This window comes from Anabas testudineus, chromosome 11 (assembly GCF_900324465.2).
Source record: "Anabas testudineus chromosome 11, fAnaTes1.2, whole genome shotgun sequence".
NCBI classification, from domain to species: Eukaryota; Metazoa; Chordata; class Actinopteri; order Anabantiformes; family Anabantidae; genus Anabas; species Anabas testudineus.
In genome coordinates this window covers 6,392,515-6,418,254 of record NC_046620.1, presented here as the reverse complement: position 1 = coordinate 6,418,254, position 25,740 = coordinate 6,392,515, and the positions used below count along the sequence as shown (strand labels likewise).

At 40.5% G+C, this 25,740-nt stretch overlaps 2 protein-coding genes across 4 annotated transcripts; one reads left to right on the top strand and one right to left on the bottom strand.

The window, feature by feature from the left end:
* ncdn (neurochondrin) lies at window positions 1-4,273 on the bottom strand. Of its 2 annotated transcripts, none has more exons than XM_026349946.1 (8): window positions 4,225-4,273; window positions 3,771-3,994; window positions 2,547-3,585; window positions 2,150-2,319; window positions 1,769-2,007; window positions 1,428-1,643; window positions 1,157-1,299; window positions 1-561 (listed from the first exon to the last, which is right to left on the bottom strand). In XM_026349946.1, the coding sequence occupies exons 2-8, from the start codon at window positions 3,978-3,980 to the stop codon at window positions 140-142; spliced, it is 2,439 nt and encodes an 812-aa protein (XP_026205731.1). In that variant the 5' UTR covers window positions 3,981-3,994; window positions 4,225-4,273; the 3' UTR covers window positions 1-139. The 2 variants fall into 2 exon arrangements, with proteins under 2 accessions (XP_026205731.1, XP_026205732.1); XM_026349947.1 differs by lacking the exon at window positions 4,225-4,273 and adding an exon at window positions 4,090-4,204.
* A 205-nt stretch (window positions 4,274-4,478) lies between these two features.
* On the top strand, window positions 4,479-25,276 carry kiaa0319l (KIAA0319 like). Of its 2 annotated transcripts, none has more exons than XM_026347843.1 (25): window positions 4,479-4,974; window positions 6,430-7,077; window positions 8,739-8,919; window positions 9,299-9,404; window positions 13,031-13,299; window positions 13,520-13,606; window positions 13,783-14,026; window positions 14,735-14,833; window positions 15,032-15,129; window positions 15,370-15,457; window positions 15,834-15,926; window positions 16,089-16,221; window positions 16,538-16,643; window positions 16,786-16,908; window positions 17,016-17,139; window positions 17,994-18,126; window positions 18,550-18,698; window positions 19,943-20,094; window positions 20,342-20,480; window positions 20,908-21,067; window positions 21,250-21,392; window positions 21,647-21,769; window positions 21,959-22,049; window positions 22,251-22,342; window positions 22,707-25,276. In XM_026347843.1, the coding sequence occupies exons 4-25, from the start codon at window positions 9,317-9,319 to the stop codon at window positions 22,901-22,903; spliced, it is 2,931 nt and encodes a 976-aa protein (XP_026203628.1). In that variant the 5' UTR covers window positions 4,479-4,974; window positions 6,430-7,077; window positions 8,739-8,919; window positions 9,299-9,316; the 3' UTR covers window positions 22,904-25,276. The 2 variants fall into 2 exon arrangements, with proteins under 2 accessions (XP_026203628.1, XP_026203627.1); XM_026347842.1 differs by having other exon boundaries at window positions 4,479-5,128.
* Window positions 25,277-25,740: the final 464 nt, after the last annotated feature.

Below are 25,740 nucleotides of genomic sequence, written 5' to 3'. Positions count from 1 at the left end.
TGCATTTATTCATCTTGGGCTTTTTTTTTTTTTTACCTCATTACAAAAAAGAGTAACAGTTTGACCAGCTGAGCCGCTTCACATCTGGGTAGGAAATGGTCTCATTTAGTGCACAATGTCTGTTAGGAGCAGGTTTTTCTTACTTCACTCCAACTGACTTCTTAAGGTTCCTCATGCCGTTCAATGCTCCTTTATCATTTCTCACCATCATGTCTCCAATCTCCTGTTTACAGAGTGGACACTGCTCTGCCATGGCACACAGCGCTTCCTCTAGCGCCTCTTGTGTGTGCTTGTCAGGAAGTGCGCTACACTGACCCAGCATGGTGAGTATGTGCTTGAGCCAACCTTCCTCTCTGACCAGTGTGGTGACCCAGGGCTGACTGCGGACACAGCCTCCCAGAGCCTGCAGACCCAACCTCCAGAGCTCTGCAGCCTCATCCCAGCTCTCCTCCCAGCTGTGGCTCACCTTCACTGGAGCGTAGCTGGAGCCAGAGTCCAGGGCGCTTCGGAGGAAGCGGAGAGCTGCGGAGAAGAATCGTCTTTGGCCAGCTTCAACTGATCCTGAAAAATAAAATAGTATAGGTTAATGGTGGAGTCTATCATTTTTTTAACAAAACTACTAACAAAGAACTTTCAAAAGACATTTATCATATACAAACTGATAAAAAATGAAGGGTAATCAATAACAGATTAGCAAACCACTGTCTACTTTAACACCGTCTACACACAAACATTACAGATTATGTGGAGTTGTGTTACAGAATTATGTGAAAAAGACCAACACTAGTCAACACTGATTACGATTTAGTCAGTAACAGCAGTGTTTACAAATCTGCTGCTTGTTCACAGTCCACATGATCCACATTCCCGCAGGCCTTTTTCCAAAAACAGTTACAGAAAGAAACACACAAGAGTAATTGATCAAATTATTATTTATGTAGATTTTAGCAGATTCACAGTCCTGATATATGCATCATTTCAGAGAATTAAAAACCCTAAAGCACTAAAATTAAATAGTAGTTTTGCTGTATTACACTGCAGACGACTATGCTAAGAATAGCACACACTGTTTATATGTTATTAACACATTAATGGTGGTTAATGTCACAATAAATGAAATGATACTAAGTTTGGGAATAAGCTAAATCCATTTCACCTGACTCAGATGATTTGAGTCGGCCCATCATTAGACCCAGTGTGCAGTAATTGGCTGCCAGGACCAGCAGGTGGGATTTATGCACCAAAACAGGAAGTGTCTCACTCAGAAGTGCCTCCAGGGTTCTGAAACATGGGTCCTTTCTACATAACAAGAGGAAAAAGTACAAATTTAGTCAGTTAGTATTGATGGATAGAAATAAGATGCATTTGATGTTAACTTAAAAACAACAAACCGTTTATCTTTAGATTTCAGTTGAGTAAACCACTACCTGACTCTTTCTGGTTCTGTAACAGTGAAGTTGAGCAGGGCCGAGCAGGCCGTTTCCATGCTTGGATCCCTAGCTGACACCACGCCGCTTTTCCCCTTGAGGGAAGTCCAGGTCTGCGACAGAAAGTCCACCAGCAGGGCCGGAGTGTCGAGGGTGAGCAGCACCTTCCTGGGACCTTCCTCAGCTGACAGGTGGCACAAAGCTGGGAGGAGATACCTAGAGAGTGGAAAGAGGACGTGAGGGAGGAGGAGAAAGAAAAGAGGCGCAGAATACATGGAATAAATGATCTGTTTTCATATTTGACCGACTAATTCCCTTTGATATGTTTAGTCCCTTTTTACCTCAAAGGTTCTGTGCCCGTCCAGGACTCTCTCTCCACGCTGACAGACATCTCTGTCATCCAGTCAGAGAGGCGCCGCTCTGGGCTCTCATCCTGTAGGTGCCTCCGGGAGTAGCCAATCAGAAATGGCAGCAGTCTAGTCACTTCCTCCTTCAAACAGGAAGTCTCCTCAGCCAGCCATGAGCACAGAGATCGGAATGTGGCAAAGACAAAAGGATCCTCATAACGGCTGGGATTGACCTTGGAAAACAGGCAGAGATGAGGATGTATTTTCAGGAATGGGCCTAGACGGAGCTCTGTGTTTTTACAGTATAGATAGCACTGTTATATAGAACTAATCTACAACAGAGCACCACTAACAGAAACTCTGTCATCCTCTCACCTGTTGCAGGTAGTACATTACAGCAGAGAAGGCCTCCTCCAGCACCCCGAGGACCTGCCTGCTTTGCTGCAGACTGAGTGACGAAATTGAGCTCTGAGGAGATGCAGCAGTCGTTGACAAGCCCACACTGCAGGCCTGCTCTATGGCAGCCTCCATGATTCGGTAACAACCTGAGAATGAGAAGATTCTGTTTAAAATAAAGGACAAAAGAAATTTGAATAGTTACTAATAGTTTCTGCATCCAAGTATTAATTTGTTTAGATTTCTATGGTGGTCTGAATCTCATATGGCTGGCTTTTCAACAGATAGTATACATCACATGTATGCTGCGTGCCCACAGTAGATAAAAAAAATGAGATGCTATAGTCAACCCCAAAATAATCAAATGATGAACTACCTGTGAGGGTGTGCTGCAGCTCTGGGCTCATCTCATCACCAGGTGGCTCCTCCAAACCCAGTCTAACCTCCACACAGGCTCGATTCACCAGTAAGCAGCAGACCTTTGGCGGTCCCACCAGCTCCCACCCATACAAATCCAGCAGACACGCACTGAGGACCAGGATTGGCCCGATCTGTTTCGCTGTCAACTTGGCCTGCACCATGGGTCTCAAAACTCCCCATACACGGCTCACAACGTCCTTCAACTGCTCACCCTCTAATGCAACCCCTACTGGGGGGAGAAACTGTACCAACTGGGAACACATATCCAACCTGGTCTGGTCTTTGGACTGGCAGAAGTCTTTCGAGAGCCTGACTAGTAGAGTGAGGAGTTCTACAGGATGTTTACTCCAAGCTTTGTCTTTTGTTTTGCCTGTGAGAAGGCAACCAAGCAAGGCAAGCCCCTTCTCACAACTGAAAGTCTGGTTTTGTTCTACTGCTTGGCACAGAGCAGGAACAGCCCCCCTGCTCAGCAGCTGGTCAGGACCCCTGGGTAAGGCACACACAGCAGTCAGAACCTGGTAGCAGTCAGCAGCCATGGCCTCATCAAGCTTGGAGGATGCTGATGTCTCTTTAGATGCTGACACTCCATTTGATGCACTGCTGTCGTCGCTCTTTTGCTTTCCGGTCTTGCTTTCTTCTGCCGAATTACTTTCTAGGTTTGAACTATCTGCTGATTGGACTTTACAATCTGGAATCTCTTCGGCTTGATCCTGGGGCTGTTTCTGCTGGTTTGACACAGGACCATTAGCTAAGATGCCCAGCAGGAGTGGGATGGTGCTGAGGAGGTGAGGATGTGAGGCCATGTCTGGGTCTGTGCTCAGAGCAGCCAACAGAGCTGTCCCCAGTGAAAGGAGTTCATGAGGGGGTAAGCCAGAACTCTCACCCCCTCTTACAGCTGTCACCAAAAGTCGAGCAGGAAGGTTCAGTCCCACAGCCTCGAAGACGCATCTCAATGTGGGTTTGTCTAGCTGGCTTGCTGGACACAAACGGGTAATCTAAGATATTGAGAAGAACATAAAAGAATCTAAACCAGATGAAACAAAGTACAAACATATAAATCCATATCCATATTAATACAGAGCATCAGTGTGTTATTGGATTTTAACAGCAGAGCCTGTAAGTCTAGTCCAGATTCAATGTTCATGTAGGTAGAACCAATAAAAAAGGCACCAACACTTACCAACAGAAGAGCGGCCAGTGTGTGACTGTCATTTTTAGCATGTCTGAGTGCATGGAGACATCTCTCCAACACCTCCCTCTGGGCTTCAGTCAAACCACCTCCACCTCCAGCATCCCTCTCCGAGTCTCCTCCACCTTCTCCTCCTCCATGCTCCTCTTTTCCAGGTGTGTGGCCGCTCACGACAGGTGTAACGTCGGAACTGTCAGCCATTGTGACCTAAATCTCTAATCGAGCGAGAAATAACAAGTAAACAAACTTTAAAAAAAAAAAATTAAGTGAAAATCTAACAGAAAAGCATGGTATTAGCTGGTTCCACAACCTGAAGGACATCAATGTAACGTCACGTCTATCTTGACGCTAGTGATTATGAGTTGGTTTGCTGAGACATAACAGCTGATAAGAATTTTAAGCAAACTTTTTATTTTAGTTTATTGACGTTTATAAAATAACTTACTTCAGTAACAGCGCTCTCACGTTCCGCAGCCCACGAACACTCTCCGGAAGTAAACTATGAAAATAAAGCCACAATAAACCAATGAAAGCGGGCGAACAATGTCAGAGAACCAATCAGGAGAGAGATAGTTGGAAGGTGAAGACGCCATTTTGGCCCGTGTAGCAACGTCGAACAAGTGAAGCGATGTCCTTTAGGGGTCAAAGAATATATTCATATACATTTTTGTTAAAATTATAGCACAAAGGTGTGCCACGAAGATTACAAGTTCAGTTTGGCGAGTGATTTCTGTTGAGCTGGACCTGTTCGCCATTGATAGTTGGTCGGTAGGTGGCGCATTGCGGAAGAAGTCGGATTAGCTAGCCAACCGTCTTCCGGTTAACTTCCGATGCAGCACATCTAAAATTAGAATTAGAGTACCTGTCTATGTAATATAAACTTTCAGATTATTACATAGTATACATATTACATAGTTATTCACACACGTGTTGTCAATTTAAACAACTGTGCTATTATAGGCCACCAAACGTGCCAACGGTTCTCCAGTAAGTATCTTATTTTGAAAATCCAGCCGCCGGTGTCGTTATTAATCACTGTGCCTGACTTGACTCTGGTCACTGAGGCTCCTCAGCCGCACAAGCGACGGGAATACTGACCCAATTTACAGTGCAGGGGACAACAACATCAGCGACGACGACACACAACGCTTCACGGTGGTCTACCGAGGTGAAAGACCGAGTTATTCCTGTCCGCGTAAGTCCCTGTGCACTTCTGTGTTTTTAATGGTGTCGTGACAGTTGCCATTAAAACGCACTGGATGAATCCTGCACGGTGTGTAATGAAGGAGAGATGCCAGCAGCTGTTAGCCTCAAGTTGCCTTAAACGGGGGTGATCCGGGATTATACAGGTGAATTATGTGACGGTGTTCTACCTCGACCTTCTTATATTAGTGCTGTGACCTCGGGATGCTTTGTTAAAAGCAGTCTTCTAGATACAGTCATGCTATTGATTAGACGTCAGTCATTTGTACATTTGTGATAACGCAGTGGAGCTCGCAGCCTGTCGCTATCGGCCTTTATTAAATGATCTGACAGCTACAGACATGCTGTTTTGAGTCAGTTTGGCTGTGTCTTTTCAAGCTGGCAAATGCATAATGCACGAACCCACCATTTTGGCTGAGAGAGTTTATCCTAGTGCTTCTCCTCATGCATTGTATTCATGCAGTCAATCATGCACTTACTTCACTTCTAATCAGTTAATCCCTATTCTGTAGGATTCAATCATCCTTACACACTGACTCTTTTTTTTCTTATTTTGTTTTATTAGTTAGGGACATAATATACACCATAAAATGTCACCAGAATCTGAAGTGGTTTTCCTTTTCATACATTTTATTCACTAGGTCAGTCATCCTCTTATTTGCATGTTGAGTAAACTAATGAATGTTTAATGTATAAGAATCAGAATGAAGTTTTACTAGTTACATACTCAACTAAATTATTGCATTTTCTGTTCCTTAATTAGTTTTCTTAGCTGAGGATTTATTTAAGAAAGTATTGATGTATCCCAAATGTGTCCCATCACAGGCCATCAGAGCCAAATTATAATATTTATTTAGTAAAAACAAAAGCTTAGAAGACCTTTCCATCTTTAATATGAAAATGGTAAACAGTCAGGTCTGGTCTTTGTGGGCAAGTGTCCTAATGAATAACCTTTACGCTATATACTATTGATCCGCTATTCAATTTGTTGACAGCGCAGTTAAATCTTTATTGACCTGCAGCAAAACAAAGACATTAAAACAGGCTTGTCCATCTGATAGAAAAAGTGATATTCAGAAGCAATAAAAACAACAGGTGACAGCTAACGCTGTTTAAAAGCAGTTTAGTGTTACACATACTATCAGTGTGTACATAAACATGTTTGTGTCTATTGCCAACAGTGTTTATTATTTATGCTGTTCATGCAAGACAGGATGATTTAGAAAAAAACAACTGATGAATAAGATTATTAAGCAAAAGCAATCTGTATTAGTCAATGACTGCTGCATGTATTAGAAAGTAATAACATATTTCTCATGTAGTCAGAAGTTATACTCTTTATTTATCCATTCATCTCCTATTCCAAACTGAAATATTACATTATTACAACTACTTGAATAGTTGTGTGTTGCTGTGAGGTTTATTATTATTTTTTGTTGTTTTCAAGGTCTCTGTCTGGGAGAGAAATACAGCCGGACAAAACTGTGTTGGGGACTTAACAGAGAAAAGCCCCACCAACCTGTCTGCCCAGAAGCCAGTACAGCTCTGGCAAGTTTGCTGTTGACTGCTGCAACTAAAAGAGAACGAGAAGAACAAGTAACTGAGAGAGACAGATGGACAAAGAGGGAGAGAGAGGAGAGAACTTGTCCTCCCAAGATTTAAGAGGGTTTTTGGTCACAGAGACCATTGTTCTGTTGAATATCCCCACGGGAAAAGTAGCCATTGAAAAGTCTGTAATGGCTGAGCTGTCATCAGCCCAGGTGACCGAGTGCACCTGAGGGTTATTGCTGCTGCACAAACTCAAAATCACCACTAGCCTCTGGGCATTTACTTCGCAGTGAAATAAGGAAAAGCAGATTGCTGTGACTTAAGAGAGGAGGAAATAACGTTGCTGAACCTCTCACATTTCTTTGACTGGATTATTTTTACCAGGAACTTTTTTATTTTATTTAGTATTTCGGTGGCTTACTGGGGAAGAAAGAACAAGCATAAGAGCACAAATGAGCTGTTGATTAAAGCGAAGGAGGCTGCTGGAACCCTGCATCTGTGTGTGTGTGTGAGGATGCAAATTCAGATATGGAAGCTGGCAAAGCAGGTGAGTACCAAGGTCAGAGCAGGTCATCATCTGAAAGACTTGTTTCTGTTAGTACAGTATTTGTATATTACCAGGTACATGTGTATCAAGTCTTATGTTTTAATTCAGTTTATTTCCATTTTAAACAAATATTTTTTTTTGTGAAACCACAGAAGTGTCAAGCGTGTATTTTATACTTGACTGACTTAAATACACACATACATTTCCGGTGATAAAAGATATACAACATATATCTAGCTACAGAAGCATTAATAACATATTATTAATGCTGAAACCTGCCGATCATGTGTTTTAAATCGTCTCCTGCTGTGAGAATTTGAAGGAAATTATGAGAAAGGAAAAATGCGCTGTTTTCATCAAATCATAAATTGGCCTCACTGAAAAGTAACAAACTTTACCTTTTGTATCTAAGACAAACCATGTTACCCTGTAATAATACAACACTCTGCATCTTACTCCTTCTTTAAGACTCATTCGGAGAGTTAATTACTGTCTAGTATGATTAATTATCTTTGCTGCATTACTTTGAAATGAGAAACTTCCTAATCACATTTCCTACAGGAACCGGTCTGGATGGCTTGTAACTGTGTCTTGAACATACTTGAAATAATTGTGATGTTCCTTTCAAGTCAATGATTCCTGTTCAGTCTGTGTAGCCGCATGCTGGCCCTTTGTTACCAAAGATGATTTACCAATGGCAAAAAAACTAAATCAGCACTATGGAGGAGCTGTTAAAGTTGCAGTCATGTGGCAGAACTGCAGATAGTTTTGTTATTACTGTGAGGATTGCTCAGGAGAATGATAAGAAATTAGGAAAGAGTAATATTTAAATATATTTTTTGCATATTGCAGCTACATCAAGGTTTATTAATCCCAAGAATTAACCACTTCTCAATTTTGTTTTTATTATGAACAAATTGACTGGGTAAGAGGTTGTGATTCTCTAACACATGTAAGACAACAAAGGAGTGATTGCATAGTTAAGATTTTGAGAATGGCGTTACGTTGTTAACTGTGCCTTTGGCTAAGAGAGAGTAACTAGCCAGCTGGGAGTGTGTACCTATTCTTGTCTTTTCATTTTCTCTTTCATTTTTGTGTTGGTTCAGAGGAAGGAACTTGCAGGACTATGAGTCATATTATAGCTCCTCAGCAGTTATTGTCAACAGGAATTGTTGCATAAGGAAACAGATGTGTTTCCAAATGTTATAAACAAGGAACATTTCTCTGTCCTTCTTTCAAAAGCAGGACTAGAGTTAATTCCTAAATGGGGAGAAGTTGTGCCTTATTTATTTTCAAATGGCCAGAAACTTGACTTAACTTTAATTTGCATAAGCATGTGTCATCAAGCTGATGTGTTATAGGTTATTGAACTTTAATTAGTGCAACTTTAGTGTGCTTCATTATGGAGCTGAAGCACTATTGACTGTAGAGAAGGAGAGCCTTCTCTTACCTTAATAATCTAAAAACACATTTTCTATTAAATGTGCACTTTAGTTGTGTTAAATTTGAGACAGTTCCTATAAATAATTATATCATAATCCAACTCTGCTGAAAGTCAATAAACACCAGTGTTTCTGTGTCGACACATTACTCTAAATCTGATGTTAATATTAGTTGATCAACGTTTAAAAGTATTCCTCTCTCTATCCTCCCCTCTCTAGTGAAGTGTTTGATCGTCTGAGCTTGTGAAGGCCCCGCAGGCGGCCATGTTGGATCTCCTCCTCAGAGTGCTGGTGTTGACCCGTCTTCACCTGTCACGTCACAGCACATTGCTGCCAACTTAACTCGACACTCCCTCTCTCTTCCTGCATCTTTTTCTTCCACTGCCTGGCTGGGAGTAAGGTAATCAAGCTATGTTTTACAGGTTACAGGTTTTGTTTAGTGGGTGTGGTTGGTTACTTCTATCAGGTATTAAGTAAACCAACTGTAAATTTAAGTCATTAGTTGGATTGATAGTTTCTCACTTAACTAAAACCTTTTAGTATTTCTGTGAGTACATTAGTATTACTGTATTCCTGGTGCTGAAAAGGAAACATAGTGGTGATTATTTGGGCTTCTTAACACTGGTTGTTTTACACTGAAGTGTATTTGGTTATTTAATTATTAAAATATTGGTAAGCTTTATGAAGCACCAGAAATGTTGCATAAAATCAAGTCCTTTGTGTTGTTCACATGAGTTTGCACTTAGATTTTAAAATGTCTTTGTTTTCTCTCCCCCAAGTCCTTGTCTTTGTGGAAAATGTCCTATGCATACCACCAGCTGCTCACCTGGAGATTACCTCACCTCCTACCACTGACCTTCATCTGTCTCCTGGCTCCTCCCACAGGTAAAATAAACCAATTGACAAACTGCAATGAACCAGCAAAAACACATTTGTTGACAGAGAGGTGATAAGGAGAGTCACATCTGTGCTTGCCACAGATAGATTCACACGCCTTTGCTTACTCAAGGAGGACCTTCATCCTTGTCAGAATCTTAACTTAAATGATATTAGGATGTTTACTGTTCGCCTAATATGAGGCAGGCAGATTGAGGACTGTTAGCACCCCTGCTGTGTGTGCGCGCGTGTGTGAGTGCGCCTTCTCTCTGATGCCACTCTGCTCAGTGGGTTACAAAGTAAAATGGGACAATAAGGGCTCTGTGAGTAGACATTGTGTATGTGTAGAGGGGTGGGGAATGCAAAGACTGAACAAGGGCTGGAATGACTAACCAGGCCAAAGGGTCCTTTATCAAACAAACTAGAGTTCTTTTGTGTGTGGCAAGACCTGTATTTTTCCAGACTTGAGTTACACTGATGTCCCACGATCTCAGCCAGTCTTGGCTCTGGCATTGCCATTATTACAACAGTTACCTGTGTAGCACTACCTGAGTTGGTCTAATAAACTCTATTTTGTATCTTCAACTCTCAGTTTAATTGTTTTGAGGTCTCAGAGCCTCACCATCAGCCACACACGCTTGAAAATATCTCAAACTGTTTCAAATACAGGCACAAGGTCATCAGTTTGATTTGATCTTCACCAAAGTCATAAATATCAACAAATGGAACATTTCAAGATGACAGACAACAAGCAGTCTCGATCTTTCATATCTTTATTGAACACGCCCATTAAACACAGAGTGATGGTTAACCACCTTTAGCAGCAATAACCTCAAACAAGCGCTTCCTGTAGCTACGAATTAGACTTGCACAACACACAGGAGTAACTCATTCTTCCTCATAGAACTGCTTCAGTTCAGCTATATTCTTGTCTGGTGTGAACGGTTCTCTGGAGGCCATTCCACTGCTATTGGGTTGAGGTCTGGGCTCTGATTAGGACACTTCAAAAGCCATTTTGTAATAGATTTATTTCGATGTTTAGGGTAATTTCCCTGCTGCACCCCCCAGCTTCTTCTGATCTTCAGCGTGCAGACACCCACCTTGACAATTATATACCTATACATCCTACCTTAAGATACCTAAATCATGATGCTCCTCCCACCAAACACTGAAGGGATAATGGCTTGATGTTGCTTTACAGTCAACAGTGACATTATTATTCTTGCAACTGTAAGTGTAATTTTTACTTGTGTCCAGAACAAATGGCTCAAAAGTACTGTAGTAGTATCAAATGTGATTTGATGTGATGTGATTCAGTAGTTTTGAAGTGACTTAATCCACCATTCACACACTGAATTCAAATTGTCTTCTTTACACATGATTCACAGGAAAATAATGCACACATGTAATGCAGCATTAGTGTAATTTTATTAAACACTGACATTAGTTCCAGTCCGGGATTAGCTTCAGAGTGCTCAGAGTTTTATTAAGTTACTCCTAATACAATTCAAATCTTTCCCCTTTGCTGTGAGTTCACATTAAGGACATTCATCTGGTGGAACATAAGATAACTTTTATTGTAAAGCAGTAAGTATTATTTTCCCTGTGGTTTAGTGCAGACAGCAATCATTAATGAAAACTGTACTACTTTTTTCAAAGAATGGCATTTTTCTGACAGCGGGTCAGTTTTAAATATAGCAGAGCCCAACAAAGAACAATGAGAAATAGCCACAGTGAACTGATCTAGAGTTTTACTCTTCTACTTGACAAGTAAACAACTGTTCCCTTTTGGAAATCAGATAATAGTAAGTGATCATGATGACACTCCAGATCAACCTGATTTATAAAGGTGTGTAACTTTATAGAACATTCTCAGCGTCTGTGGGATAAAAGAAAGAAAGCTGCTCCAGCTCACTGCACCTTCAGTTATTTTTTCATTGTAGTTGTAGTTTTTTTAATTTACAGAGTGACTCAGCTGTTCTTGTCTTATTTAGAGCTGTCTGTAGTTGAGCATCTGTTTTTGTGTGGACATTTAAGTACTGGTAAATATAACTCCCATTGCTTTTACATTATCTGACACTTTATGGTATTGCTGTTTTATTATATCTGGCCTCATATTTCTTATCTGGGACTGTGGATAGATTGAATAGAACTCAGTACACTATGAAAAGTTAAAATAATAATAGTGTCATCACCTAGAGCAATGCTGTTCAAGAGTAACACTCACATAGAACAGATAACTGTACCAGCTCACTGCAATGCTGATATTAGTCTGATATGGTTTGGCTCAGAGGGTGGAGTTCTGTGTGAACGGCATTCTGTGCTTTGGGTTTTAATCAGTGTCTTGTTTTGTCAGAGAAAAGCCTCACTTCCTCTCTCTGTTGTTGACTTGGCTGACTGCTTACACTGCGGCTCCATGTCGGCTTTTCTGAGAAATGTTCAGTCAAATCCTAATTGATGAAAAGTCTCACTAGTTGGGACTGAAATTCAGTGGGTGTTTTCTTAACCTCCCTGTCTGTGACACCAGCAATATGTATGTGTGTGGAATTTTGTGGTTTTCTTTATGGATTTGTCACAAAACATGATGTGATCTTCATCTAGTCAAGAGTATTAACAAATATACTGTACTTAAAGTAATAACACAGAAGAACACTGATCTTTCATGTCTTTATTGAGAAGAAGGAATTTTAGCCCATTCTTCCTGCAGAACTGCTTTAACTCTGTCATATTCTTTGGACGTCACGTGTGTGTGGCTCTCTTCAAGTCGTTCCATAGCATTCTTATTGGGTTGAGGTCTGAGCTCTGTCTTGGCCACTCCAAACAGTGGATTTAGTTTTTCTGAAGCCATTCTGTTGTGGACTTGCTCTGGTGTGGAGACCATTGTCCTGTAGCATCACCCAACTTCTACAGAGTTTCAGCTGACGTACAGACAGTCTCACATTATACTGAAGAATTTTTAATACACTTAGGAATTCATCTTCCGCCCAATCACTGCAAGCTGGCTAGGCCCAATTCACGGTGTTTCCTCCACCATACTTTAAAATTGGGATAATGTTTTCATGATGTAGTTCTGTGGTATCTTTCCAAATAGTTCAATATAGTTTCATCAGTCCATAAAACATTTTGCCAATACTGCTGTGGAATGTCAATGAACTCTTTGGCAAGCTTCAGGCAATCAGCATTGTTCTTAGTAAGCAGCGGTTTCCTTCGTGGTGTCCTGCCATAGACACCCTGCTTGTCCAATGCTTTACGTACTACAGTTCTAATGATGCCTTCAAATCTTTTGCTGTCACTCATAGTTGTTTCTTTACCTCATTGATGAGTGTTTTGTTGAGCTCTTGGGGGTTCACATACTTTTTCTTGCTATTACCACTGTATAAACAAACCAAGTGTTTCCTAGGAAACACTGTCCAGTGACAGATGGTAAACTCTATCTAGAATTTTTCAGTATGGGAACCAGTTCATAACCTTCAACTTATCTGTTTTTTGTATTCAACTGTCAACTCCTATTTCATGTACAATTTCCCACCTTATCTTTTGATTGATAGATTTGCTTCTTAAGTCTCAAAGTAAGGGTAAGTGTGACCATCAGTATGGCACTTAATCATTTTCCCCTTCTTTCTGACCCTTTTCAGGTGTGTCAGCAGATGTCTGTCGCGTGACTGGCGGGGTCCTGGGGATCCACTGGAGCAGCATCATCAGCCTAGGATGGCATCCTCTTGCGGATGGGAGAGGTGGGGCAACATGCTGGGAGTCCTGCTGTTTAAAGCCAAGCTGCAACGCTGTGTGGAGCCTTGGTGGTCGCTGTGTGCTTCTCAGCTGTTCCCTTAAGAGTGGCTGCCACATCTCCTCGCTACCCCAGCCACACCGGGAGTCTCTGGGCCTCTTCCAGATACTCTCCAAGGTATGGTGTTCAATCCTGTTTAGGAAATATTATGTTAAGGAATGCATTCAGACTTATTAAATTGACTTTTATAATTGATTCATTCCTTTTGTTTTTCTTTAAAAGAAATATTGGGCCCATACCCTGAGCCCAATTGCAGCTAGCAGATTGACTATATGCTGTACAAAAATGAAAAACTTTAACGTTAAAAGAAGTTTTTTCAAAATATCTTTATTTTAAGGTTCCCTTCACAAAAAGAGCTAGAAAACCTCGCCATGTAGAGCATACAGGAATCTACAGACCACACAGAAGATACCTTACCGGCACGGTATTTTACCAACCTTTATCAACCTGTATTCTTTTAGGCAAATATTAAAATTCATATTATTTTAATAAAACATTTGAACTTGTATACACTATGAATTTGTATCTAAAATTCTTCTTTAGGTACTTATTTTTATTCTGAGTTCACAGCTACAGTTTTTATACTTTATACTTCTTCAGGAGAGTCCCAAACTGGAAACAGCTCATCAAGCTCCAACAGTACCCGTCACCATCACACTTCAAACTGCCCAAAAGAACCTAAGCCAGTCAAACAGTGGAACTTCAGTTATCGCTCCAGCTCCTTCACAGCAGAACTCAACGGTGGGCAACTCTGTTGATATTGCTGCGTCTTCCAGTAGTGATGATGATGTCAGCTCACCCACAGTGACTGCGGTTTCTATCATCACAACACCAACACAGGCTGGTAAGGAAGCAGATATCTACAGCAGTACACGTCACAGTGTCTCATGCCCCGGCAGCAATCATCTATTTCCAGCTCATTCTGAATTATGTCTAGTCTTCATGTATTAATTATGAACTAATATATTATTTAGCAGCCTTGGTGGAAGGTGTCACATGGTTTGCAGGCTCTTTCTTCACCAGAGTTTGCACATTCTGAATTTGCTAAAGATCCCTAACTACTGCATCATTGTTTTTGCTTCAGCTTATGTTTGACAAAGATGTACTTTGCCCACAAATTTCATGGCAGACTGCTCAAATGTTATTTTACCCGAGTGAAAGCAGTGTGTGCTGTGGGATTAGAAGCCAGATGGAATGTGCTGAGATATGTAAACCTTCTGCAAACAGGAATAACTTGAATTATAACTTTCTCTTCCGGGAAGGACAGTATTACCTTTCTTTCTACCATTAAGTAAAAAATGGTAACAAATTTAACAAAGGCTTCTGTAAACATGTCATTACAGAAAAATGCTTTTAGGTCTTATAGCTAAAAATAGCAAAAGCAAAATGAAAACACAGAACTTCTACAATGATTAACACATTTTTTATAGTAATAGATCCATTAGATCCATCCATGGTTATAAAGTTATAACACTTTGCTGCCATACCAACCTCGTGGGTACCATATTGTAAATTTTGCATCATCTTTGATCCTGTGTTGTTTTCACTGCAGTGCGGGAGCTGGTGGTGTCAGCAGGACAGAGTGTGGTGGTCACCCTTCCACGCAACAAGGTTGAACTCAATGCCTTTGTGGTCCCAGCACCCCCACCAGGTGAAACCATGGATTTCCAAACATATCAACTGTAGATTATCGTTGTTATTTTTTTATAGATAAAGATTACACAGTTGAAAAGAGGAAAGCACATCATAATTTAGCTTAATCAGTTGTTTTCCTCAACGTGCTCCCACATTACAAAGATCAAGTTTTGTATAATGTGCTTATATGTTAAATGTTGCTTGCTGTCTACAGAGATAAACTATGCATTTGACTGGCGTCTGATAACTCACCCTAAAGATTACAGTGGGGAGATGGAAGGAAAACACAGCAGGACACTTAAACTCAGCAAGGTACAAGTCACAAGTTTAAGTTTCATGTTCTGCTAAAAATAAAATACTCAGCTGGAGCTCTGTAAGCTTAAGACAGAAGGTTTCATTACTGCATAAAAACGCAGTACATCTTAAAAAAGGAAGGTCACTTCCTCTTCATGCTTGCTTGATTGGTTCTCTCTCCTTCTCTCTCTCTCCTCTCTCTCTCTCTCTCTCTCTCTCTCTCTCTCTCCTCTTTCTCTGTCCCTCTCTCTCCCCCAGCTGACTGTGGGCCTGTATGAATTTGGGGTGACAGTGGATGGGGAGGGGGCTCATGGAGAAGGTTTTGTCAATGTCACAGTCAAACCAGGTGAGCCTTAACACTCCACTTTATAAAATGAAATTCATGAAATTCTCCTTTTCCTCTTGGTTATCTAGATTTCCTGCAAGACTGACAGGACTGAATAACTGAATCACAAGTTGTATAATGTAACACGCGTTAACACTAATATTTAATTGCATTTCATTTCCTGTCAGTGTGAATGGTGTGAAATTAATAGGATGAATCCACCCTTATGCCTCACTTTGACTAAATAACCTCAGATCTTATTGTTGGAAGATGAGCCTGCTTTCCTCCCACACACAGTTGGAACCATGACTTTATCTAAGGCAGCTGCTGACTTCACACTGCCTCAGTTGATGTGCAGCTCAGTAAGCCAGTTAATTTCTTGTTTTCCACGTGACAGAGCCGCGGGTAAACAAGCCTCCTGTTGCTGTAGTTTCACCAAAGTTCCAGGAGATCTCCTTGCCAACCAGCTCTACGGTGATAGACGGCAGCCGTGAGTGTGCTACATGACACACAGATAAAAATACGCAAATGTGTTTCACACCAGCTAAAGATAAAGAGAGATTTCCTCTGATGCTGATCCTCTGGTAAATGTGTGTAACTGATCGTTTTGCCTCTGGTCCAATACGTCCTCGCTCTTATCTGTGTTCTTCAGAGAGCACAGATGATGACAAGGTGGTGGCGTGGCACTGGGAGGAGGTGAAAGGTCCACTTAGGGAGGAGAAGGTCTCTGCCGACACCCCTGTCCTCACTCTCACCAGCCTGGTTCCTGGAAACTACACGTTCAGGTACAGGTGGACCTCACTTACACAGATGAATAATGATTTAAATGCAAGAGGTCCCAAGGTTTTAAATATATATTTTTATAGTTTTAGAAAAATGTATGTCGGTTTCCGTCGGTGTCGGAAAAAAGTAGTATGTCAGGATAACCCCCTACATATGAACCATCTAATTTTCTATGGTGTGCAAAGACAAACACATAGAAACAAAATGCAAAAATAAAGCACAATACAAATCGTCATTACAGTGTTATACACTCTTTATTATAAGTCACAGATGACAATGTTTATATTTTGTCTGAAGTCATTGAATGTTCTTTCTCAGCTTGACAGTGATAGATTCAGACGGTGCCACAAACTCAACACAGGCCACCCTCTCCGTCAACAAAGCCAAGGACTACCGTCCTGGGGCCAATGCTGGCCCTAACCAGGTGTGAAGTGTTTTCCATGTTTATGGCTCTGCATTATTTAATGCACCAAACCACTTAATAATCACATGAATGTATAGTAGGTTTGGAAATTAAAAATTATAGAATGCAGTTTTATTTATCAAACCGACATTGCTTTATCAAGGTCATACAGTTGCCGCGCAACTCCATCACTCTGTATGGCAACCAAAGCACTGACGACCATGATTCCCTGTCCTACGAGTGGTCCCTCAGCCCAGAGAGCAAAGACAAGGTGGTGGAGATGCAGGTGAGACACCTGAAGATTATGCACAAAATCTTATGTTTCTGCTCATTTATCCCCAGATAAAAACAGCATGAATGACAGTGTGACCTCTTCCTTATTGTGCTTTGCAGGGTGTACGGACACCAATTCTGCAGTTGTCAGCCATGCAGGAGGGAGACTACACCTTCCAGCTGACTGTAACCGATTCAGCTGGGCAGCAGGACACCGCCCAGGTCACTGTCATTGTGCAGCCAGGTAAACAGCTAGACAAGCCAGAAAGCACCTGGTATTTATACTGTCTCAGGGCTTTTGAATATTGTGTTCAGTGAAAATTTGGGAGGAATCTTTGGTTAATCAGCTGCTGAGTGCTTTAATTGCAGACAGCTTCTTCTTCGTCTGTCACTTATTAACTCATGTCTTAATTCTGTTTATTCAGCTGTGTACACTTGTGTACCTGTGGTTAACGAGAGCCTTGAATCAAATTCTGTGTCCACTTGCTCCTTTCTTAATCCTATTTTATACCTTGTTTGCGCTTTGTGTCTGCCACAGGCCTTATACAAATATATATAATGTAGCTGTGTTTATTCTTCACCCTCTGTGCTTTGTACAGCTGATGTCAGTACTTAAACTGCTGAAAATTTCTATTTACTAAACCTGTGTGAACGTTTTTGCTGTGAATGGGAGGTCTATGTGTAGTCTCTACCTGATAAGCACCCAGTAGCAATAGTGTGCAAACACACACTGGTAAGATGTTCCTGCAGTGTTTGAACAGGACCTATGATATTAACAGACATCAATCTTCAAGGTCAGACCGTTTCTACCAAGAAGACAGTGTTTCTAGTCACATTCTGTAACCCCAGATATTTGAGATCAGGACTTCTGTTCTTTGATAACACACTTATGATTTGAAGGCAGATGTCCTACTTATAACATAGTGTAGTTTTTTTATTAACTATAAATTTTTAATACTGATTTCTCAGACACTGATCTGATTTGGAACAAAAGTTGTTTGCTTAATTTCACAGTTTGAAAGACCTTTAAGGCTAAATAAAATTATTTATTTAGTTTTCATTTAAGCTAATTTAATTAATTCTTCTTTAATCCTCTAGAAAACAATAAACCACCAGTAGCAGATGCAGGACCAGAGAAAGAGCTGACGTTGCCAGTGGACCGAACCACGCTCGATGGCAGCAAGAGCAGCGATGACCAGAAGATCGCCACTTACCACTGGAAACAAACCAGGTCAGTTAGTCACAGTCACGCACAAGTTTTGACAAATTTACCTTTGCAATAAAGAAACTACTTGTTTATGTAGCTGAAACAAGTGAACAGGCCTTTTTGGTTTGTAATGTCACACTGCAATCGATTCTACATTTCCTGTAATGCAAGATGCATTATAAAGATTCCCCATGTCCAGGTTGTCCCAGGGGAGTTGACATTAAATTATTCTTATAAACATAATAAAACACTATTTGCAGGCTGAATAATACAGATAGAAACTTTGTGTTGAAGTATAATGTTGTAGAAACAGAAACAATAATGATAACAAAAAACATTTTATTTGTTTCTATATTGTTCAGTGTCATCAGGGTTTATATGTCATACTGCAGTAAATAATTTTTGACACTTCCTCTCTCTGTTTCTGTCTGTCTGTTACTCCACTAGTGGTCCTGCTGATGTGAAGATTGAAAATGCAGACAGTGCTGTTGCCACTGTGACGGGTCTCGAGGTCGGCAAGTATGAGTTCACCCTCACAGTAACCGATGAGAGGAAGCTGCAGAGTACTGACACTGTCACCGTCATCGTCAGAGAAGGTTAGGAGATACGTGTGTGTCTGTGTGTATGTAAACTAATCCTCTTGAAAAGTGGCTGGCTGGCTTTGGAGTCAGACAGGTGAGGATTATAGATGTTGTGAAATGTGGGTTGGTGCTGCATGCTTGGAGCCCTGGTAAGAGTGTTTTAGGGCAGAGTTGTTTTACATCAGTATTTCTGTTTAAGAATAGACAATAGTAAGCTGTACGTATGCATGTTTTGAAATTGACTTTGTTTTTGTAACAGTGTAAGTAAAACCCTTGTGGAAATTTTAATTTGGGCACTTTTAGCTTCATCCATTATAAAATCCATAATTAATCCATAATCCATAGTAAAATAACAATAAAACATTCCCTTACGACACACTTTCTTATGCATACTCATCCTAAATGCACATGATGTTAAGTACACACGCACAAAAGCAGATGTAATTTGCGCTGGCTTAAGATAAGATATACAATTACACACACTTACACATCCATTGGCACTCTTTCAGTGCAATAAAACATAGTCCACAATCCATCAGTGTTATAATTCATGCTATAAATATACATTATTACATTAACATCCATAAATTAAATAAGTAAATTTTCTTCATACATTATAATCATCACCTGTGTGACGTGTTTTCTCTCACACTAACAAATGTCTGTTCTCTTTCATGTACACTTTTTATACCTTTTATATTTTTAACATTTTGCAGATAATTAGATTCAGTGTTGTCTCACATATCCCTCTACTGTGTGTGGGATCCCATTATATGCTATACCTCAGAGGCAGTGTTGACAGACACAACAATCACAGTATTTGCACATGGAAATGGTTGTAGGCTGTAAACATGCCATTACAGGCTTATAAAGTAATACGAAGCCGCACAGACATCAGCTGTTTTGATAGTATGCCTCATTTTCTTACATTCAAAATTAAAGCATGGGTATTTGTAGTTGCATAGATATTAACATCTAAAGGCTATAATGGATAGTAATGTTAACGATGTACAAATAACACATTGTCTTTAATCTTTAACCTTTATAATATATATATATATATATATATATATATATATATATATATATATATATATATATATATATATATATATATATATATATATATATATATATATATATATATATATATATATTATAATAAGCACAACCAGGCAGGATAATCCAATCTTAACATGAATCAACAATATTGTAAGAATCTCTATGTATTTCATGTCTTCTGTGATGTTTTCCACCAGAACTGGACCAGGCACCAGTGGCACATGTTGTGTCGAGTCCACCGATCTCTCTGCCTGTCAGGACCGCCACTCTGGATGGATCTCACTCAACTGATGACAAAGGTGGAGTCAGCTACTTGTGGACCAGGGACGACAGCAGCCCGGCTGCTGGGGTGAGCCTCACATCTTTATGTATCACCAATCAGTGATGAGGCTTATGACTTTGGATTGGAAATACTTGTTTGCTCTGGTCTTGTTAATTAAAGTTAATGGCAGCTAGGTTGTAACAGTAAAGATAAAACCTATCACATAAATCTTTAAACAGCCAAACTCCTCTACTTATAACGTAGCTTGGAAGTAAATTTTGGATATTCTGTGTTTAGGAAACCCAAATTATACAACAGCTTTTCACTCCAACAGGATGTACTGAACAACACTGACCACCAGGCAGTGCTGTTTCTGGGAAACCTTGTGGAGGGGAAATACAGCTTCACTTTGACAGTAACTGACAGTAAAGGACAGACCAGCACTGACAGGGGCACAGTGGAGGTCAAACCAGGTAAAGTGAACCCTGATTAAAAAATAACTCTTGGTGACGCACTTTACTTTTTAGTCTGTTTGTTATCGTTTGGTTGTGTAACTCAGGTTTTAGTGATATAATAGCATTGCTGAGTTTGTTTTTCCTTTTAAAGTCAAAATGTCTGTGTATACAAATGGTTTCCACACAGCAAGACACTCTGCAACCAACAGCAGAAGGTTGAGCAGGTCGGTGTGCAACATACGGTGCACAGACACACACTCAGCCAGAAACTAATCCATCACTTGGTGCCCTGGCCTCTTTCCCAGATTTCAGTGTCAGATGGATTCTGCAATCAGCCAGTTTTTCCCATGCCAATATCTCTCTTTCCTTATTTCTCCTTCCCACTATACTCTTCCTTCTAGTTCATGCCTCTTCAGTGTTTTAATCTCTTTTTTCCTTCTGTCAGACATAAGGGAACGTGACCTGGTGGAGCTGGTGTTGGAGGTCTCTGTATCCCAGGTCTCCCACCGGCAACGTGACATGCTGCTGCGACAGGTTGGGGTTTTACTCGGCGTGCTCGACAGTGACATTATTGTGCGAGAGATCAGTGCATTTAATGAGCACAGGTGAGTGTTTCCATGCCGCTTTTTGATTTATTGGTGTTTAGCTTTGTTCCTGGTCTTTAAATATTGTAATACTACATATATTGTAAGCTTGACGTTTACAGCTTTTTTGAAAACCTCAACTTTTGATTGATTGGTGGACATCACTCTACACTGGAATTTATCCTTCTTTCCTCCCTACTCAGCACTCGTTTGGTCTTCCTGGTGTCAGGTGGTCCAGGACGCCCCCCTCTGTCTGGCCACAGTGTTGCACTTGGTCTACGCAACAAACTGCGAAAACAGAAGAATGACTTTCTCATTTACAAGGCTCGGCGAGTGGATACAGTCAGTGAGTACCTGACAAAATAGATCCACAGGGCAGTGTAAAGAAACCAAGCTGCTTTCACCTCGTTTATAGTTTATAGTGAAATAATTACAGGTCTCAAAGATCAAATCACTACATCTTGTGCCATCTTCGTCTTGGCACATTTTCTCTCGTCTCTGTGAGAAGACGTGCCAAGTCTGCTTTCTGCAGGATAATTTATCATTCAGGGATATTAAAACTCTATAAAAGTCTCATAACCCATCTCCCTCATTTCTCAGTCTGCCAGCTGAACTGCTCTGGTCATGGCGAATGTGACTCATTCACACGACGATGCGTCTGTCACCCTTTCTGGATGGAGAACTTCATTAGGGCTCAGCTTGGGGATGCAGAAAGCAACTGTGGTGAGTTGAGATGAATAATGAAATAAGAGTCTGATGGTGAATCAGATGTGACGGGGTAAAACTGTTTCATTTGCAACCTGAGTTTCAGATCATGTCATATATTCAGACCTCAAGCATGCTTAAATATGTAACATTTATTTCTTTAAATAGTAATAACATACGTGTGTCTAACGAATCTTTTGTTTTCAGAGTGGAGTGTGCTCTACGTGACTATTGCATCCTTCATGATTGTGGTTTCCATAGCAACACTTGTCTGGGGAATAGTGTGTTGCTGCAAAAGGTGAGTTAGAAGTCAACTTCAAAATTTTAAATACTGTGGTATTATTATTACCTATAGTACAAGTATTCTCATATAGCTTCCTTCCTTTCATTGTGTTCTCTTCACTTTCTTTACTAACTGTATTCTCAACACCTATGATGATATTTGGTGTGTGTTTTTTTTTTTTTTTGTCTGTGTGTGTGTGTGTGTGTGTTCTGGAAGACGAAAGAGCAAAGTGCGCAGAAGCAAAAGCAGATATAAAATACTAGAAGCTGATGAGCAAGACAGTCTGGAGCTACAGCCACCTAGAGCTGGTAAGACTGACTGGCACACAGCACAAACCCCCAGTTTTAGTTCACTGTATCTGCACAGCTATAAGGTTCTGTTCCATATTAGCAGCTGGAAAATACAGTGTGAAGGAAAATGTAAACGACTACCAGAAATCATACAACAAGGTGCTCACATTTTAGCCACCGTGCACATTTCTACCAACTAAGCCAATAGAGGATTCCTGTCTTAAATGAAGATGAAATCTAGTGTGTATTTTACTGTAAATCTACTGTAAATAGCATTTTGAATGTTACTCATAATAGTTTTTCTTCATGTATAACCACTGTGAACCTTGATAATAGTGCTCCTTTATCTTCTCCTTCATCCTTTCCTGTAATCACCCACCAGCCCGTGTGAAGCCAGGCCCTGCTCCCACCTCCTCTGCCCTCATGCACTCGGACTCTGACCTGGACAGTGATGATGGGCACGGCGGGGTCCCGTGGACGGAGCAGGAACGTGGGCATCTCCTACGCCCTCAGAACGGCTCCTTGAGAAACGGCCAAGGGCCGACCAGAGGCAAGAAACAAAGAGAAGAGCTGCTATAGCGAGAGAGGAGGAGGGAGCTCGCTGCTGCCCTCACACACACAAACACATGCACCTCCTCCAGCTGTCACACCTCTCTGTTCCTCTGTTCCTCACTCTTCCTTTTAATCTTTTGTTGTTCTTCAACACAAAAACCTCACACCTCTCATCCACAAAGACAGACTATGATACCTGGATTTAGGAAGAACAAAAGAGGAGGAACAGGCTGGAAACATGTCGTCCCACTGACTCAGAAAAACTCCACTCTATTGGAATTTCCCTGCTCCCGCACTGAGCCAACGTGGAAGGAAAGAAAACTACCCTTTCACTGAGAACTAGTGGTGAACGATGTTTTGAATGGTATAAAAAGAAAGTCTAGACACCAATTATTTAACAGAGAGACATAGAGAATGTGCTTTACCCCTCACATTGGTTAGTGACTGTGGGAGAGAAGACTGGATAAAAAAACAACAACAAAAAACTCTGCTGCAATGACATGAAAACCAGCCACCTGACATCCTCACACCTTGCCTCTCGTAGACATGCATGTACGCGCACAAACACGTCGAGTTCACTGTTTCAGGTCAACGTGATGCTACCAAACACTGCCATGTTAAAACCAATGGTCAACTCTGCGCTAATGATTTTGTTGGTGACTTGTATGAATGAGAAAAAAAAAAAAACAACCAAAACAACAATTGACCCTGCTCCAAATCAAAAAAAAGTGCATGATGAGCGACTACAGTTTGCAGTTCTGGTTGGAATGATCGCCTGCATGTTTGTATGTTGGGTGTATGTGTTGAGTTTTCTGGCTTTCTGTGCCAAAAGATGTTTGTTCAGAGCAGTTTGTATGTTTCTATCTCTGGTATTAACCCACTGAACAGTCACTGTGTGGTTGGTTATGACCATGAGAGGCAGGTGAACTTCAAAATAAAAGTATGCTGTTTTTTTTTTTTTTTAAGGCTTCTCTGTAGATTAACTCACTGGGCAACACAAACACTGGAGTACACAGCATTAATGAGTTTGGTCTCCGTGGGGAAGATTATGAGGAGAAAGGTGACAAATTGAACATGGATGAGGTGAACACACTCATCACAATGTACATCAGACTACTAACCACTTTTTTTCTTTTGTTTGTTTTGTTTGTGTTTGTTACAAACAACCTTTAGGCTGTGATTATACGTCGATGCACTTTGATTTTATGTCTGTCAGCTTCAGATTAATTTTGTCTTCTATTGATTGTAAGCAGGGAGGTTAATATGTGATGGTTAAAGCTGAAACATGCTGAATTTCAAACCGTTCACATTCTTACTTTCCTTAACGTCATTGATCAAAAGGAAGGATGTGTTTTTTGAATGGAGCATCTTCAGTTGTTACATATCTGCAGACTGGAAGGTATGGCAGAGTAGGACTTTGGATGGGTTGCTGCCATTTCAATGATCTGTCTTTATGATTTCTTTCATTTCTTTCAAATCTGTGTCGGTGATTAAATATTTGCATTAAACAAATTACTAAATAAAGTTGTGTTCAGAACAACATTAAACTGCACTAAATCCTGAAACACAACTTTTTACTACAAATGGCTGCAAGTACTCAGACGAGAACCAAAACAGCCGGATTTGCTGTTTCAGCTTCCTGAGTTTGGCTGTACTTTAACCACAGAACTCAACCTTGTAGCATCTCAGCATGTGATCGCTTCATTTTGTTGTTGAATGTTTAAAGGGTGTGTTGTCGTTCAGTTCATTATGTACTCTGTGTGTACATAATGCGATCGTTGAAAAATGTCTATTTCTCTCTGTTAAGTCATCTCATCTTTATGTCAGTTCTGCTGCACTAGTTTGGTTTTGAAGCACCCTGTCCAGAGCACTAGGGTGATTTTTTTGTTAGTAATTAATTAGTTTGCTAAATTTATTTTCCAGCTTGTGTAAAGCAAACTAAAAGCAAGTGCACCCAAGTGCCAAGTCTGTAAAATCCTTCTTTAACATAATTCTTCCCATGTTTTTGCACATCACTGAAATTTGTAATTACCAAGTTTGATGTTGATTCACTTTTATTTGTTTGTGTGATTACATTTTCCCAAGTAAAAACAAACAAACAACACATTTAAGGTCATTTTTATATATTCAACAATCCAAAATTCAGCTGTCCTTCTGTTACATGTCCAACATTTACTGGTCACGTTTGGGTTTTATAAAAGCGAATTGACCTCAACTCTGGTTGAGTCCACTGTGAAGGCGGACAGAGAAAGTGGGGAGCTGTTGTATGAAAGGAGTTTAGTTAAAGTTGTTTAAATAAGCTTTTAGTGAAGAATTACCCCTTATTTTGTTCTGTGTGACCAGATCTGATGCAACTGGATAATCTGTAAATTAAAATAAAATGTTTACGTTTGTTCTTGAGAAGTGCCTTTATTATTATTGCAGGTTGATCATTGGCTTCACTCACTAATAACACACTGACTGCAGTTCTCTGCTATTGTTTAGTTCCTCATTGACATTTAGCAGCACGTTACCCTCCATCGTGGTCCTTTGCTGCTCCATTAACCCCGTTTGTGAGATGATGGATAATAGAAATTATGTAATTTCACCTCATGATGACACCAGATGGATACAGAGGTCAGTAAGCCGTGTCTAAGTCTAATAGTCTGTAGTGAGGAAACGTCCTACCTCCCATACCATTAATAATGCCATTTGTCTGTGACCCGTGTTTATTTATCCTGTTTTCCAAATAATGTTGCTAATAAAATTGCACTTCTATTCGTTCTAGAAGAGGAATCCCTCTTTAATTGTTCTTCTTGAGGTTCATTAATGGTCATTAATGGTCCCTAGATGTCCAGGGTCACTCCCAGAAAACCAGGACCTTG

What these genes read in the sequence shown, in the direction of transcription:
- kiaa0319l (XM_026347843.1), top strand. Translation starts at nt 9,317, where the DNA reads ATGTCCTATGCATACCACCAGCTGCTCACCTGGAGATTACCTCACCTC. An exon ending in TCTCCTGGCTCCTCCCACAG is followed by an intron (nt 9,405 to 13,030) that starts GTAAAATAAACC and finishes GACCCTTTTCAG; the next exon opens with GTGTGTCAGCAGATGTCTGT. An exon ending in ACAGCAGCCCGGCTGCTGGG is followed by an intron (nt 20,095 to 20,341) that starts GTGAGCCTCACA and finishes TCACTCCAACAG; the next exon opens with GATGTACTGAACAACACTGA.
- ncdn (XM_026349946.1), bottom strand. Translation starts at nt 3,980, where the DNA reads ATGGCTGACAGTTCCGACGTTACACCTGTCGTGAGCGGCCACACACCT. An exon ending in GCTGCAGCACACCCTCACAG is followed by an intron (nt 2,320 to 2,546) that starts GTAGTTCATCAT and finishes TCTCATTCTCAG; the next exon opens with GTTGTTACCGAATCATGGAG. An exon ending in ACTCAAATCATCTGAGTCAG is followed by an intron (nt 562 to 1,156) that starts GTGAAATGGATT and finishes TTTATTTTTCAG; the next exon opens with GATCAGTTGAAGCTGGCCAA.